The 16491-nt window shown below is 36.8% G+C and overlaps 1 protein-coding gene across 2 annotated transcripts in view; it reads left to right on the top strand.

The window, feature by feature from the left end:
* The window catches only part of KDM1A (lysine demethylase 1A), a 63882-nt gene that overhangs the window by 25434 nt on the left and 21957 nt on the right, over positions 1-16491 (top strand). For both annotated transcript variants that reach the window (XM_057532805.1, XM_007175093.3), the window contains 6 exons: positions 8133-8266; positions 10870-10948; positions 11564-11656; positions 12552-12658; positions 14244-14325; positions 15386-15480. In XM_057532805.1, the coding sequence (XP_057388788.1) occupies positions 8133-8266; positions 10870-10948; positions 11564-11656; positions 12552-12658; positions 14244-14325; positions 15386-15480 (590 nt within the window). The remainder of the gene's footprint in view (positions 1-8132; positions 8267-10869; positions 10949-11563; positions 11657-12551; positions 12659-14243; positions 14326-15385; positions 15481-16491) is intronic.

The raw sequence follows: 16491 nt of genomic DNA on the forward strand, positions 1-16491 counted from the left end.
CGGGAAGATCCCACGTGCCACGGAGCAAGCCCGCGTGCAGCAACAAAGATCCAACACAGCAAAAAAAAAAAAAAAAAGCTGTATAGTTTTCGAAACTTTCAAATTACTGAAATAACCTATATGTCTGATAGTCAGCATTTCTTCTTTTCATGCCTTAATTTCATGCTTCACCCTCCACAGTATGGCTGTTACTGATTATCTTTTTCCTTAAGGAGTAATTCATTCTCCTGACAGTCTTTAATTTTAGGTTGAGATTCATTAAATGTGAGGATTATTGATTTGATCTACTGTTGTGAATACAGTATTTGTGCCCTCATAATCTCCTGTGAATGGATGAATTTTTCTTCTTGTCTCCAACAACAGTATTTCTTAATGTACAGCCCACAGTAGCATTAGACATTTTTGCTTAACCTCTTGTTAACCATTATTTTTTCCTAGACAGTGTTTGGATGTCTTTGTGGAAACAACACCTCAATAGCTTAGCTATAATTTTCTAAGTTAGATCTTTACCTGCCTTGTTCGTCTTCTTTTTTTTTTTAAACATCTTTATTGGAGTATAATTGCTTTACAACGGTGTGTTAGTTTCTGCTTATAACAAAGTGAATCAGCTATACAGATACATATATCCCCATATCTCCTCCCTCTTGCATCTCCCTCCCACCCTCCCTATCCCACCCCCCAATCCCACCCCTCTAGGTGGTCACAAAGCACCGAGCTGATCTCCCTGTGCTATGTGGCTGCTTCCCACTAGCTATCTGTTTTCCATTTGATAGTATATATAAGTCCATGCCACTCTCTCACTTCGTCCCAGCTTACCCTTCCCCCTCCCCGTGTCCTCAAGTCCATTCTCTACGTCTGTGTCTTTATTCCTGTCCTGCCCTTAGGTTCTTCATAACCTTTTCTTTTTCTTTTTTAGATTCCATATATATTAGCATACAGTATTTATTTTTCTCTTTCTGACTTACTTCACTCTGTATGACAATCTCTAGGTCCATCCACCTCACTACAAATAACTCAATTTTGTTTCTTTTTATGGCTGAGTAATATTCCATTGTATATATGTGCCACATCTTCTTTATCCATTCATCTGTCGATGGACACTTGTTGCTTCCATGTCCTGGCTATTGTAAATAGAGCTGCAGTGAACATTGTGGTACATGACTCTTTTTGAATTATGGTTTTCTCAGGGTATATGCCCAGTAGTGGGATTGCTGGGTCATATGGTAGTTCCATTTTTAGTTTTTTAAGGAACCTCCATACTGTTCTCCATAGTGGCTATATCAATTTACATTCCCACCAACAGTGCAAGAGGGTTCCCTTTTCTCCACACCCTCTCCAGCATTTGTTGTTTGTATATTTTTTTGATGATGGCCATTCTGATTGGTGTGAGGTGATACCTCATTGTAGTTTTGATTTGCATTTCTCTAATGATTAGTGATGTTGAGCATCCTTTCATGTGTTTGTTGGCAATCTGTATATCTTCTTTGGAGAAATGTCTATTTAGGTCTTCTGCCCATATTTGGATTGGGTTGTTTGTTTTTTTGATATTGAGCTGCATGAGCTGCTTGTAAATTTTGGAGGTTAATCCTTTGTCAGTTGCTTCATTTGCAAATATTTTCTCCCATTCTGAGGGTTGTCTTTTCGTCTTGTTTATGGTTTCCTTTGCTGTGCAAAAGCTTTTAAGTTTCATTAGGTCCCATTTGTTTATTTTTGTTTTTATTTCCATTTCTCTAGGAGGTGGGTCAAAAAGGATCTTGCTGTGATTTATGTCATAGAGTGTTCTGCCTAGGTTTTCCTCTAAGCGTTTTATAGTGTTTGCCCTTACATTTAGGTCTTTAATCCATTTTGAGTTTATTTTTTTGTATGGTGTTAGAGGGTGTTCTAATTTCATTCTTTTACATATAGCTGTCCAGTTTTCCCAGCACCACTTATTGAAGAGGCTGTCTTTTCTCCACTGTATATTCTTGCCTCCTTTATCAAAAATAAGGTAACCATATGTGCGTGGGTTTATCTCTGGGCTTTCTATCCTGTTCCATTGATCTATATTTCTGTTTTTGTGCCAGTACCATACTGTCCTGATTGCTGTAGCTTTGTAGTATAGTCTGAAGTCAGGGAGCCTGATTCCTCCAGCTCCGTTTTTCTTTCTCAAGATTGCTTTTGCTATTTGGGGTCTTTTGTGTTTCCATACAAATTGTGATATTTTTTGTTCTAGTTCTGAGAAAAATGCCGTTGGTAGTTTGATAGGGATTGCATTGAATCTGTAGATTGCTTTGGGTAGTATAGTCATTTTCACAATGTTGGTTCTTCCAATCCAAGAACATGGTATATCTCTCCATCTGTTTGTATCATCTTTAATTTCTTTCATCAGTGTCTTATAGTTTTCTGCATATAGGTCTTTTGTCTCCTTAGGTAGGTTTATTCCTAGGTATTTTATTCTTTTTGTTGCAGTGGTAAATGGGAGTGTTTCCTTAATTTCTCTTTCAGATTTTTCATCATTAGTGTATAGGAATGCAAGAGATTTCTGTGCATTAATTTTGTGTCCTGCTACTTTACCACATTCATTGATTAGCTCTAGTAGTTTTCTGGTAGCATCTTTAGGATTCTCTATGTATAGTATCATGTCATCTGCCAACAGTGACAGCTTTACTTCTTCTTTTCTGATTTGGATTCCTTTTATTTCTTTTTCTTCTCTGATTGCTGTGGCTAAAACTTCCAAAACTATGTTGAATAATGGTGGTGAGAGTGGGCAACCTTGTCTTGTTCCTGATCTTAGAGGAAATGGTTTCAGTTTTTCACCACTGGGAACGATGTTGGCTGTGGGTTTGTCATATATGGCCTTTATTATGTTGAGGTAAGTTCCCTCTATGCCTACTTTCTGGAGGGTTTTTATCATAAATGGGTGTTGAATTTTGTCAAAAGCTTTTTCTGCATCTATTGAGATGATCATATGGTTTTTCTCCTTCAGTTTGTTAATATGGTTTATCACATTGATTGATTTGCATATACTGAAGAATCCCTGCATTCCTGGGATAAACCCCACTTGATCATGGTGTATGATTCTTTTAATGTGCTGTTGGATTCTGTTTGCTATTATGTTGTTGAGGATTTTTGCATCGATGTTCATCAGTGATATTGGCCTGTAATTTTCTTTCTTTGTGACATCTTTGTCTGGTTTTGGTATCAGGGTGATGGTGGCCTCGTAGAATGAGTTTGGGAGTGTTCCTCCCTCTGCTGTATTTTGGAAGAGTTTGAGAAGGATAGATGTTAGCTCTTCTCTAAATGTTTGATAGAATTTGCCTGTGAAGCCATCTGGTCCTGGGCTTTTGTTTGTTGGAAGATTTTTAATCACAGTTTCAATTTCACTGCTTATGATTGGTCTGTTTATATTTTCTATTTCTTCCTGGTTCAGTCCCAGAAGGTTGTGCTTTTCTAACAATTTGTCCATTTCTTCCAGGGTGTCCATTTTATTGGCATATAGTTGCTTGTAGTAATCTCTCATGATCCTTTGTATTTCTGCAGTGTCAGTTGTTACTTCTCCTTTTTCATTTCTTATTCTATTGATTTGAGTCTTCTGCCTTTTTTTCTTGATGAGTCTGGCTAATGGTTTATCGATTTTGTTTATCTTCTGAAAGAACCAGCTTTTAGTTTTATTAATCTTTGCTATTGTTTCCTTCATTTCTTTTTCATTTATTTCTGATCTGATCTTTATGATTTCTTTCCTTCTGCTAACTTTGGGGTTTTTTTGTTCTTCTTTCTCTAATTGCTTTAGGTGTAAGGTTAGGTTGTTTATTTGAGATGTTTCTTGTTTCTTGAAGTGGGATTGTATTGCTATAAACTTCCCTCTTAGAACTGCTTTTGCTGCATCCCATAGGCTTTGGGTCATCATGTTTTCATTGTCATTTGTTTCTAGGTATTTTTTGATTTCCCATTTGATTTCTTCATTGATCTCTTGGTTATTAAGTAGTGTATTGTTTAGCCTCCGTGTGTTTGTATTTTTTACAGATTTTCCCCTGTAATTGATATCTAGTCTCATAGCACTGTGGTCGGAAAAGATACGTGATATGATTTCAATTTTCTTAAATTTACTAAGGCTTGATTTGTGACCCAAGATATGATCTTTCCTGGAGAATGTTCCATGAGCACTTGAGAAGAAAGTGTATTCTGTTGTTTTTGGATGGAATGTCCTATAAATATCAATTAAGTCCATCTTGTTTAATGTATCATTTAAAGCTTGTGTTTCCTTATTTCATTTTGGATAATCTGTCTGTTGGTGAAAATGGGGTGGTAAAGTCCCCTACTATGATTGTGTTACTGTCGATTTCCCCTTTTATGGCTGTTAGCATTTGCCTTATGTATTGAGGTGATCCTATGTTGGGTGCATAAATATTTACAATTGTTATACCTTCTTCTTGTATTGATCCCTTTATCCTTATGTAGTGTCCTTCTTTGTCTCTTGTAATAGTCTTTATTTTACAGTCTGTTTTGTCTGATGTGAGAATAGCTACTCCAGCTTTCTTTTGATTTCCATTTGCATGGAATATCTTTTTCCATCTCCTCACCTTCAGTGTGTATGTGTCCCTAGGTGTGAAGTGGGTCTCTTGTAGACAGCATGTATACGGGTCTTGTTTTTGTATCTATTCAGCCAGTCTGTGTCTTTTGGTGGGAGCATTTAATCCATTTACATTTAAGGTAATTATTATTATTTTTTTTTTTAAAGAAATTCACGGTCTTTTATTTATTTATTTATTTATTTATTTATTTATGACTGTGTTGAGTCTTCGTTTCTGTGCGAGGGCTTTCTCTAGTTGCGGCAAGTGGGGACCACTCTTCATCGCGGTGCGTGGGCCTCTCACCATCGCGGCCTCTCTTGTTGCGGAGCACAGGCTCCAGACGCGCAGGCTCAGTAATCGTGGCTCACAGGCCCAGTTGCTCCGTGGCACGTGGGATCTTCCCAGACCAGGGCTCGAACCCGTGTCCCCTGCACCGGCAGGCAGATTCTCAACCACCGCGCCACCAGGGAAGCCCTAAGGTAATTATTGATATGTATGTTCCTATTACCATTTTCTTAATTGTTTTTGGTTTGTTATTGTAGGTCTTTTCCTTCTCTTGTGTTTCCTGCCTAGAGAAGTTCCTTTAGCATTTGTTGTAAAGCTGTTTGGTGGTGCTGAATTCTCTTAACTTTTGCTTGTCTGTAAAGGTTTTAATTTCTCCGTCAAATCTGAATGAGATCCTTGCTGGGTAGAGTAATCTTGGTTGTAGGTTTTTCCCTTTCATCACTTTAAATTTATTTATTTATTTATTTTTGGCTGTGTTGGGTCTTCGTTTCTGTGCAAGAGCTTTCTCCAGTTGCGGCGAGCAGGGCCCACTCTTCATCGCGGTGCGCGGGCCTCTCACTGTCGCGGCCTCTCTTGTTGCGGAGCACAGGCTCCAGACGCGCAGGCTCAGTAGTTGTGGCTCACGGGCTTAGCCGCTCCGCGGCATGTGGGATCTTCCCGGACAGAGGCACGAACCCGTGTCCCCTGCATTGGCAGGCGGATTCCTAACCACTGCGCCACCGGGGAAGCCCCCTTTCATCACTTTAAATATGTCTTGCCACTCCCTTCTGGCTTGCAGAGTTTCTGCCGAAAGATCAGCTGTTAACTTTATGGGGATTCCCTTGTATGTTATTTGTTGTTTTTCCCTTGCTGCTTTTAATATTTTTTCTTTGTATTTAATTTTTGACAGTTTGATTAATATGTGTCTTGGCATGTTTCTCCTTGGATTTATCCTTTATGGGACTCTCTGTGCTTCCTGGACTTGACTGACTATTTCCTTTCCCATATTAGGGAAGTTTTCAACTATAATCTTGTCAAATATTTTCTCAGTCCGTTTCTTTTTCTCTCCTTCTTCTGGGACCCCTATAATTCGAATGTTGGTGCGTTTAATGTTGTCCCAGAGGTCTCTAAGACTGTCCTCAATTCTTTTCATTCTTTTTTCTTTATTCTGCTCTGCAGTAGTTATTTCCACTATTTTATCTTCCAGGTCACTTATCTGTTCTTCTGCCTTAGTTATTCTGCTATGGATTCATTGTAGAGAATTTTTAATTTCATTTATTGTGTTGTTCATCATTGTTTGTTTGCTCTTTAGTTCTTCTAGGTCTTTGTGAAACGATTCTTGTATTTTCTCCATTGTATTTCCAAGATTTTGGATCATCTTTATTATCATTACTCTGAATTCTTTTTCAGGTAGACTGCCTATTTCCTCTTCATTTGTTTGGTCTGGTGCGTTTTTACCTTGCTCCTTCATCTGCTGTGTGTTTCTCTGTCTTCTCATTTTGCTTAACTTACCGTGTTTGGGGTCTCCTTTTTGCAGGCTGCAGGTTCATAGTTCCCGTTGTTTTTGGTGTCTGCCCCTAGTGGCTAAGGTTGGTTCAGTGGGTTGTGTAGGCTTCCTGGTGGATGGGACTGGTGCCTGTATTCTGGTGGATGAGCCTGGATCTTGTCTTTCTGGTTGGCAGGACCACATCCGGTGGTGTGTTTTGGGGTGTCTGTGACCTTATTATGATTTTTGGTAGCCTCTCTGCTAATGGGTGGGTCTGCTAATGGGTGGGGTTGTGTTCCTGTCTTGCTAGTTGTTTGGCATAAGGTGTCCAGTACTGTAGATTGCTGGTTGTTGAGTGGAGCTGTGTCTTAGCGTTGAGATGGAGATCTCTGGGAGAGCTCTCGCCGTTTGATATTATGTGGAGCTGGGAGGTCTCTGGTGGACCAATGTCCTGAACTCGGCTCTCCCACCTCAGAGGCACAGGCCTGACATCTGGCTGGAGCACCAAGACCCTGTCAGCCGCATGGCCAGGTACGTGGGGAGTTTCTTGCCTTTTGGGATGTCTGAGGTTTTCTGCCGTCGTTCAGTAGGTGTTCTGTAGGAGTTGTTCCACATGTAGATGTATTTCTGATGTATTTGTGGGGAGGAAGGTGATCTCCACGTCTCACTCCTCCGCCATATTGAAGGTCTCTGGCTTGTTCTTTTTATTCTCCAAATCTTACTAATGCCTTTCCTTTAATGTTGCTTCCATTATCAGTGTTTCCAACTTCTTGTTTTATGTGCTTTAAAATGATTAAATATGGATATCTGGTGCCTGTCTTGTTACTTATATAATTACTTCAGTGGTATTGAATTTTGAAACTCTTTAAATTGTGTCTTGATATGTTCAGAAGCTGATGGTTAAGTATATATTTGTAAGATCATCTTAGATAGAGAGCGCCGAATCCTAACCACTAGACTACCAGGGACAGATCATCTTAGAAATAAAAGTAAAATATATGTGAATGTTTCTAAGGACATCTTATAAAGATGTACTTAACCATCGGCTTATACAAATATCAATTTAATACCCAGTTTTAAGAATTATACTTGTTATATAAGTTATATATATACTATGTATATATATTACTATATAGTATATGCAGTAAAATATTTTACTTGCAATATGTAGTAAAGCATTTCTAATGTTTCTGCCAGAAAAGGCGAATTCCTTGCTTTCTTTTCTCTCCATGTAGTCTACGTAGTTTCTCTCACTGCTTGCCAGCACTGAGCTATGAGAATTGATGGATGGTGCCATTGATGAGATCATGTGTTGGTTATTAAACCTTAGAGTCCTCTTCATGTTCCCTGCTGTAGTCCTAGAAGAAGGCATGTGATTGTGTTTTTCACTCCATAGCCTCTTTTGCTTTCTTGTTAGTGTATTTTCCTTTACTCTGGTTCTTTAGTTTTAAAATTTATTGTATATTATCAATAATGCTAATTTTTTTTTTAATAATGCTAATTTTAATTAGAGTATCCTCCAATATTTTAAAGTTTTTTTGTGGATGAAGAAAACATTCTAAATGCCTTGTGCTTTATAAGGTATATTGTTTCACTCATTAGTAAACTGATTTTTGGAATGTTAAGCTCAAAAGAATGACTAAATCCTAAGGCTGTTTCAGCTTTTGAGCAAATTGAAAGTTTTTTTAAAAAAGGAAGTGAGATCAGTCTGCAAGTAAGGCAAAGCTTTGCAGAGGTTCTTCAGGCGAGAAAGGAGTTTGAGGCATAATCATTATCCCTAGTTTTGTATTCACTTGCACTTTTCCCAGAAGTCCTTTGCTTTTCTTTGTTAGGTGTGGAGGGTGCAGCTTTCCAGAGTAGACTTCCTCATGACCGGATGACTTCTCAAGAAGCAGCCTGTTTTCCAGATATCATCAGTGGACCACAGCAGACCCAGAAGGTTTTTCTGTTCATTAGAAACCGCACAGTAAGTTTCCAATCAGCTTTTTTCCACCTGAATTGTAAAAGGTACATATTACTTTTATATAGAATATGGGGGGAAAAATAGAAAGAGAGGAAAGAATTTTTAAGTTATCTGTAATACTATTATTCCGAGATAACCACTGTTAAAAATTAGGTTTTTTTTCCTCCAGGTATTTTTTTAAATGTATATTTAATTTTTGTTTTTACAAAATTGGGATCCTACTTCCATGCATTCTTTGGATCCTTTTCATTCCTCATAACCTCATAAACACACAATAAGAATCTTTATAAACTTTTTTTTAAAAATATACATTAAAAATAATCACTTTGTCTTTCCTTCCCAGGTTAAGAGAAACCCTTATTCTGTTCTACTCATCTGGTTCATCTTCCTCCTCTGGCTAAATGATTGATTTTAATGTTGGCAAAATATTTTTTTGTCTGACAGTTGGGTCATACTTTAACTGTTGGGCATTGAAATGTCCATTTTTGCTTATTATAATGAAGCTCTGAACAGCTTTATACATTCTTGACTCTTATCTCTGGTTATTTCCTTAGGATAGAGTTCTAGAAGGAAAACTACCTGGTCAAAAAGTATGAACGCTTTTAAAGATTTGATACATGTTGTCAGATTGCTTCCCAGAGAGGCTGACCCAGTTGACACCCTCATTACCCTGCCCTGTTTTTGTGATTAAAATGATGATAATCTGTGCTGCTGTAGTAGACCAAAATCATTTCATTTATTTTCCATTTCTTTGATTACTTAGACTGATTGCTTTTTCACATTTATTAGTCATTTGTATTTCTTCTGTGAATTTTTCTTTAATGTCCTTTATTCATCAGAAATTCTTTATATACTGTTCAGAACATATTCATTGTACTCGGGAGTGATACAAAGTAGAAGAAATTCATGTTGTAATTTCAGTTATTTTGGATATAGCTCAGAGATGTCTTTTTAGCCACCACTAACGTCTTTATTTTGACCATTACATTGCAAAACTACTGCTAAATTTGGATTGTTAAATGCCATTCATCTAGAGTGATTGGTAGGTTTTTGTAGTACGGAATAAAAGTTCTTTTTTGTGAAGGAAAATAGGGTGATTTTTTTAAAGTGAATGGAAAATTCTTAATGTGCATTTCTGAGGCTGATTTATAATTGAATCAGCTTCTGTGTGTAGCATGTCAACATTTTTTCTAAGTGGATTTCAGACAAAATTGTCATTTTTTTGTTTCATCCTGAGGGGAGTTTTTACTTTTTACTTGAATTTGAGTGGTGGATTTATAGTGATCTCTATTTTCTCTGATTCATTACCTGTGACCAGAAATCCAGATTTGGGGAAGGACTAGCCCAGGTTAGAGTTGTGGTCTCTGGCTATAAAACAGAATTTAAGTCATTCTTTCCTGTAAGAATTGTGTCAGTTCTCTCGTGTTAAACTGCATCTTTTGCTTCTAGATTTTAAAACCACAACTTTAGGATTATTCAACTAGAACCTATGACCTGACCTTTATATTATAAGATGGAAGGAGGAAGAAGGCTTGTGTTGAGGAGTGGTGGACTTGGGCCCACTGTGTGCTTGAGGAATTCCATTTTCCTTTGACAGTGGCCACAGAGAAAAGCAGAGGGTCCATATGGATTTGGTCATATCTCTTTGTAATTGAATTTATTTACACTTTAATTCCTTCTTTGAAACTTGTTTATGGAGCAGTCTTTATTAACTTTTAGCTAAGACGTAAATATGATGGTATTCAGCTGGTCTTGCATTTTGCAGACATATATTCAGTTTGAAAAGAATTCATGTTAGAGCCCGTTGATTGTACCATAATATTTTTTATTCCTCATCTTACTGCTTTTTCAGCAGTATTCAAAATAATTGACTTCTCCTTTCCTAAATACACAGCTCCCTTAGCTTAACACATTATTCTAGTTTTTCTCCTGCCTCCCTCGTTGTCTTCTCTGAATGCTTTATAGCCTTATCCTTAACAACAGGCCACTATGTGAACTGGTTAGAGTTCCTTAAGGTCCTCTCCTCTCTCCCCTGTTCTTTCCCACTAGGAGCCCTCTTCTACACACTTGGCCTCAGTTATCACCCATAAGCAAGTGTCTCTAAACCTTAACTCTCCTCTGAACCCCAGCTATGTGTCTAGATGCCAGTCTTTCACCTCCTCTTGTTGTCTTGAAACTTAACTCATTATCTCTTATTTCCGTGTCCCTCATTCAGTGAATGGCATACCAACTCATTTAGTTGTGCAAGCCCAAAACTGAGGAGTTATCCTTTGCACACACACCTCCCCACATATCTGATTGATCATTTGATTTTGTATCTACTCAGGATCTCTGGAGTTATCTAACCCAGGTTTAAATTCTTGTTGCTCCACAGCTGTATGATCTTGGCAAGTTACTAGGCAGGCTAAATATCTCCTAGCTTCTTTAATAATTCACTCATTTGACAGTTTTGTGTTTCATTAGTTTCTTTGTCAGGAATATAACCCTTACTGTTTCACTGAAAGGAAAACCTATATTTGAGGCCTTAAAGTTAAAAAGATATTTTAAAGTGATCAAATGGTATATGTCTATTTGATTGTAATACAGTTTCTATCATTTAAATACAGTTGCAGTTGTGGTTGGATAATCCAAAGATTCAGCTGACCTTTGAGGCTACTCTCCAACAATTAGAAGCGCCTTACAACAGTAAGTAGTGTGTTCAGTAGGACTGGTTTTGAACTGGATTTGAAAATGGATACTTCCTCCCAGAAGCTCATGGTTGCTTGATAATGAATTTTCATCTTCTTGTGCTATGCAGAAATGAGCCTTGCAGCAAAACTATTTTGTGTGTTTGTAATTGTTTTTCTAACTTTTTAATTGTGTTGACAGGTGAGTGAGTTCACAGATTGCTAATAATTTCTCCAGACCTATGTTCCAGCTTTAATCCACAGAGTACTTTGGTGGCATTCAGTTGGCTGTCTATATGGCTTTCTCATTTCCCACTTGCCACCAGCAGTCTTGTAAAGTTTTTGCCAAAGTAAATGAGCATAATACTACTTTTAAAAGGGTTGGTTTTGTCCTTCATTTCATCTGTAATGGGATGTCATTTTTAAAAATTGGAAATTATGTGATATGCATTTTGGACTACCACACAGATTAATAGTTCTAAGAATTACTTTTCTAAAGGAGTCACATGACTTGAAGCTTATAGAAAAGATGAATAGAATGACTTCATGATGGAGAAGTAGAAGAAGAGTTAAAAGAGTTTTCCATTTAAAGTGCTAAAAAGATAAACATGTTTTTAAATTCATTTTTCTGTAGGTGATACTGTGCTTGTCCACCGAGTTCACAGTTATTTAGAGCGTCACGGTCTTATCAACTTCGGCATCTATAAGAGGATAAAGCCCCTCCCAAGTAAGGACCTGGCCAATGAATTTTATGGTTTTAAATTAGGTTCCAGGAGGCTTTTTAGCATTTTATTTTGAATTCTAAATCCATATTTAGAGTCAAAATATTCCCAAGTTTATCTTCTTAAAAGTCAAATTTAAAGTAAAATCTCTTTGTAAATGTGAATTTCCTATAATTTCTGGTTTGATAAATACTTGGTAAAAGATACTGAATTTCCAATTTAAGAAAAAACAATTAAAAATAAAATTTATTAAAAATGAAAAAATCAGTTATAAAGTAGGAAGTTTGTTTTCTCTCATTAACCAGTTCTTTAATGCAATGCTAAAGGTTGCATTTTTATTTTTTAAATGCTTTTTACCCCTTTCATGGTGTCTGGATAATGTCTGCCAGGAATCAGAAGATTGGGATATTTTGGGAATTAATACATCTATCTATCTATTTATTTATAATACATTTATATTTATGCTTTAATAATTTTTCAAAAAAGGAAACTAAAGACTGCAGAAGTAGAGCTTAAAGAAAATAGCTTTAAGGATCGATTGGTTGACTGCTCAAATTGTCCTAAGTATAATTGTGAGGTAAATGTGGGAGATTATTCATAATAAATTAACCGAGGGTCACAGATGCTGAAGCACATGGCTGAGGTAATGAGAAAGTAAATCTTAAGATAAAGGATTTCATTTATGAATTTTCAACATTGAATTAAAGTTTATAAGTTTCAGATATTTGCTAATTTGTATTCATATAGTTTTCATATTTTGAAAATAACTCTGAATTGTTTACTTTGTGAGACGTCATAACATGTTAAGAACCTAGAAATTTTCTTGATAAAAAAATGACAAATAAAAGCTCTTAAACCTACAACAAAGTATTTTAATTTTTGTTCATTTTTTAATTTTAGCTAAAAAGACGGGAAAGGTAATCATTATAGGCTCTGGGGTCTCGGGCTTGGCAGCAGCTCGTCAGTTACAAAGTTTTGGAATGGATGTCACACTTCTGGAAGCCAGGGTAAGAATTTTATTTTGGGTTTAGAAGCCCAGCCTAATGGAAATATGGTAAGGAAATTATCTGTTGCAAATTAAGGAATCATACAAATTGAACTAAACCAAACTGATTTAAATAATACTCAAGGTATTTTGATAGTGTTAACTACATTGGATAAAACATTTTTGACAGTAAAACTTTGAAAAGTGCTCAGTGAGTATTTAGAGTTTATAAATAATCCATATAGCCCTTTTATGTATATTTTCAGGTCATTGTTTCTTGCAGCTAACTTTCAATTAGGGGGCTTTCTCAGACATACCCTTTACAGGGTGCAGTTATTTTTAGTGGTGGGACAGAGTGAATTGTATTCTGTTTGATTGTAAACAGAAAGGAGTTGCTTCTCAGACAGCAGCCATCTTTTACAGCCTGGTGAAGCCAAGATACTGGCTCCTTATCATTAGTCCTAGAGAGAGAAATGGAAACTGAAAGAGGATGGGGATGATGGCACAGAGTGGAAAAAAAGAACATCCTATTAGGATGTTACTATTCAAATCATTTTCATGAGTAATTTTTGAGATTTAGTTATCTTTCAGTGGCTTAAAGACCTCCCTTGACTCCTACCATTTAAAAAAAACAAAAACCAAACAACAACAAAACACTTCTCACATAACCTAAACAATCTAAAATTTTATAAAAGCTTTCAAAATGTTTTGTGCAGGGCAATCTAAATTGCTTTTTACAAATTCCTAATTTTTTAAAATGTTCTTTTCAAATAGAGTATGGGGAGATCAAAATTAAATAATTGCTGATACAGTCTTACTTTAATATTTTATTAATTAATTCAGAAAACATTTGTGTGCCCTCTGTCTCCTATGTACAAAGAATACAGCAAGGAATAATGGGATCATTATGATTCCTACCCATGTGTGCAGGTTTTTGTTTTGTTTTGCTTTTTTTCATTTGTTTGGAGTTTACAGAGTACTCTCATGTAATCCATGACTGAAGTATCACTGCAGCTCAGTAAGATTTCCCCATACTTGAAAATCTACAGTCAGCAAAGATAACACTTGGGCCTGTATAGAAATGAGAGGTATTGTCAACAGTTCATGCTCAGTAGACACTCTGCCCTTGGGCATGGGGCTGCACTGGAGAGGCATTTGTCAGAGAAGTCATCTATCAGATCATTCACAGCTGACTTTGACACTGTGGGGCAAGAGTCAGAACATGATGGTAGAAAAATGGCCTTTAGTGTTGAAATTTGTGAACAGATATTTTCTATGTGAGTGGCCCTTGCTCAGCCTGTACAACTGGTGTTAGAGACATTGGAGTAGGTGGCTAATAGTAGCAGTAACTAAGTATGTCTTCTGGGTGTCAAAATTGTTTCCTACCTCACATCACTTAATTCTGTTCCTTTTATATGTCATTCATTACCTACCACTCTCTCAAATAGTTAAACTTCATTTGCTCTTTGTGCTCACATCGTACTCCATGTAAACTCTAACTACACCTTTCTTTTTAAGTTATCAAAGAGCCCTGAGATGGTACCTTGCCAGGTTATTATGGTTAAACTAGAATTTATGATTTTAGCCATTTAATTTCTGAAAAACAGGATCGTGTGGGTGGACGAGTTGCTACATTTCGCAAAGGAAACTATGTAGCTGATCTTGGAGCCATGGTAGTAACAGGTCTTGGTAAGTAGTTCTTAGTTTTGTGCTGTAATACAAGGTCTGAGACTCAAAATTGTTTAATCTTACATATATATATATATATATATATATGTATGTATTTTTTTTTTTTGGCTGCGTTGGGTCTTTGTTGCTGCGCGCGGCCTTTCTCTAGTTGCTGCGAGCGGGGGCTACTCTTTGCTGTGGTGCACGTGCTTCTCATTGCAGTGGCATCTCTTGCTGTGGAGCACAGGCTCTAGGTGCACCGGCTTCGGTAGTTGTGGCACACGGGCTCAGTAGCTGTGGCTCACGGGCTCTAGAGTGCAGGCTCAGTAGTGTGGCACACGGGCTTAGTTGCTTCGCGGCATGTGGTATCTTCCCGGACCAGGGATCAAACCCTTGTTGCTTGCATTGGCCGGCGGATTCTTAACCGCTGCGCCACCAGGGAAGTCCCTGTTTAATCTTATATTTTAAAGCCATAGATACAATTTTAAAATATATTGGTTAGGATACTGTTCTCAGTATTAGTGAGAGGTAAATTGACAAATAGTCTTCCTGAAAAGATACATCAATATGAGCATAATTTAAAATGTACATAGATTTTGACCTAGTGGATCCAGTTCTAGGAAATTATCCTAAGAAAATAGACAACTGGACAGTGACGTAGCAGAATGTTAGAAACTACAGATTAGAAGATTAAATTATTATACAATGAGACCTATACAGCCACTAAAAATTATGTAGCTCCATATTAACATGAAATTATGTCCACATTTGTTGCTAAGTTGAAAAAAGATCACAAAACAGTGCATGTGTTATGATCCTTTTGTATGTATATGTCTGTAATTTTATGCACATAAAATCTAGAAGGGTCTGTAATGTTAACTAATTTTTGGTAATAGGTAATGTTTCGCTTTCTTCTTTATGCTTAACTTAAATATTTATTTTACTTTGGGCATTTTGTTGATATATAATTCATGTACCCTAAGCTTTGATATTTTAAATTTTGAGTAAAAATATTTTTGCATTGAGGTTTTTGTTCTCTCTTCATAGGTATGTTGAATTTAATTGTTGGAGTTTTTTCTAGGAGGGAATCCCATGGCTGTGGTTAGCAAGCAAGTAAATATGGAACTGGCCAAGATCAAGCAAAAATGCCCACTTTATGAAGCTAATGGACAAGCTGTAAGTTGACAACAAACTACTTTTCACAATTTCTTTGGTTCAGTCGAAAACAATTTTGGGGAAACATGTGAATGAATATACACACATATAAATATGAACTGAGAGTAGAAATGACACGACATTATTGTGATTGTTTCTTAACTCTGAGCTATATAGGAAGGGGTTATACATGCCTGTTGAGGCATTTATCTTTAAATACTTAATGAAGATTAGGCTAGCTAGGCTGTTAAGTTTTTTAGTTTTTGATGGGCTAATAGCGAAGTGGTGGTACTAACCTGATGCTTAGGTAGGTTAAAGTATTTGTTGATCAGAGGCATAGGAGCTTCCTATGGTTGGTATGGTAGTAGCATGGAAGTGATATTCAGTATGGGAGAGTGAGAGTGTTTTAACAGCTGTATGATAGGTTATGTAAGTCAGTCCTAATTTTTAGGGGTCTTTGAAACTCAAAAGTTTGTATTCAGCAGAATTTTTGCCAACTCCCCTGTTAGGAGTGAGGGAGTCTACAATTCTCAGGCTATAAACACACTATCATCTTTATATTTGAAGGAAGGGAAAGTTTGCTATGTATATGGCAGTTTAGCCTACTGTTATTAAAAGTGGTAAGATTCCAACTCTAGAATTTTGTGTGATAGGTCCCATGGGACATCCTCACCTTTTCCTGTCTACCTTTAGGATTTATGCAGTTCGTATCAGAGAAGTACAAACTTTTAGGAAATGTTTTGGTTCCCATCCCCACCATTCTGGATCCATATTTCCTCCCAGGGCTTTTTTGGGGGTGAGGGGAAAGGGCGGGCAGCCTTCTGGCAAAATAAACAAAGTAGAAAGGAAAAGGATGAAGTAGAGGTTAATTCAACAATTCTGTAAACTTCTATTTACCCTGCAAAGACCTGTAAAAGGTAAAGAGATAAGACAGTCCCTGCCATGTAAGACCCCACAGTCTGGTGGTACTTGTACACAAATAATTATCTTTTCCCACCTTTTTATTATAGAAATTTTCAAACATATACAAAA

This window comes from Balaenoptera acutorostrata, chromosome 1 (genome assembly GCF_949987535.1).
Source record: "Balaenoptera acutorostrata chromosome 1, mBalAcu1.1, whole genome shotgun sequence".
Lineage (NCBI taxonomy): Eukaryota > Metazoa > Chordata > Mammalia > Artiodactyla > Balaenopteridae > Balaenoptera > Balaenoptera acutorostrata.